Source organism: Empidonax traillii, unplaced genomic scaffold, assembly GCF_003031625.1.
Source record: "Empidonax traillii isolate 1590-97213 ecotype Southwest subspecies unplaced genomic scaffold, ASM303162v1 scaffold34:size3740991, whole genome shotgun sequence".
Classification (NCBI taxonomy): domain Eukaryota; kingdom Metazoa; phylum Chordata; class Aves; order Passeriformes; family Tyrannidae; genus Empidonax; species Empidonax traillii.
In genome coordinates, this window is record NW_020955227.1 from 209,764 (window position 1) to 210,790 (window position 1,027).

The 1,027-nt window shown below is 65.8% G+C and overlaps 1 protein-coding gene across 1 annotated transcript in view; it reads right to left on the minus strand.

Annotated features, from left to right (window-relative positions):
* The window catches only part of BARHL1 (BarH like homeobox 1), a 6,932-nt gene extending 6,367 nt beyond the window's left edge, over positions 1–565 (minus strand). Inside the window, exon 1 of the mRNA XM_027877869.1 lies at positions 1–565. Within this exon, the coding sequence (XP_027733670.1) occupies positions 1–414 (414 nt within the window). The 5' untranslated portion in view covers positions 415–565.
* Positions 566–1,027: the final 462 nt, after the last annotated feature.

Genomic DNA, 1,027 nt, shown 5'->3' on the forward strand with positions numbered 1-1,027 from the left:
TTTTTCCATTTTCTCCCTAAAATCCTCGCCGGGCTTGGTGGGCATCCTGCCCGCCGGCTCCTGCCCGCCGTGAGGTCCATTGGTGCTGGAGTAAGGCGCGCAGGCGGCCAGGGGCTTGCAGTCGGCCAGGATGTCTCTGATGAGGAAGGAGGAGGTGACGGTCCGGGACTGGGAGGGAGCCGAGACCTGCCCCGGCTGGAGATGTGCATCCAGGCCCGGCCGCGGCACCGCCGCCTCCAGGCACTCGCGGCCCGGCGAGCGGGGCGAGGGGCACTCGCTGCTGCCCTCGGAGCGGGGGCTCAGCTCCAGCGGGGACCGGCCGTCGCCCACCAGCGGGTCCCCCTTGGGCACGGCCGGGCTGCCGGCTCGGTGGGAGAGGATGGAGTCGATCCCAAACCCGGTGGAGCCCTCCATGGCCCCCGCGAGGTGCCGGCGCTCACACGGGCATTGGCGGGGAGGGCGCGGCGGAAGCGGTTTGATAACGATAATTAACAATAACAGGAGGGGGGGAAGGAAAAATAATAATTAAAAAAAAAAGGGGCGAAAGAAAAATAAATATTTTTTAAAAAAAGGCGAAAAGGGAGGAAAAAAAACCCGAGCAAAGTTCAGTCTGGGATCCGGGCAACAATTGCTGCAAGGCTCTCCGAGGCGCCGCGCGTTAGATCCAAGGCTGCTCCGTCTTCAGCATCGCGCCCAGCTGCACTCACAGACAGACAGACAGGAGAGGGGGGGAAAGAGGGAGGCAGAGTCAAACTTTGGCCGCGAAGGGGGTGGGGTGAGGGGGGACGGACCCCAACCTCACCTGGGGTCCCGGCCACCCCACCCGTGCCCGGAGCCGCGGCGGCGCGGGGCTGGGGGGCAGCCCGGGGGGCTCCCAGCCGGAGGTGGGGAGGCAGCGATCGATAGTGGAGGCTTCGCAGAGCCTTAACCACTTAATGATCCAGAAATCAATGGGGAAGGGCGAGGGGAGGGCGGAGGGGGTGGCCAGCCGTCGGGGCCGCCGCGGCGCCCCCCTTTCCCCGCCAGC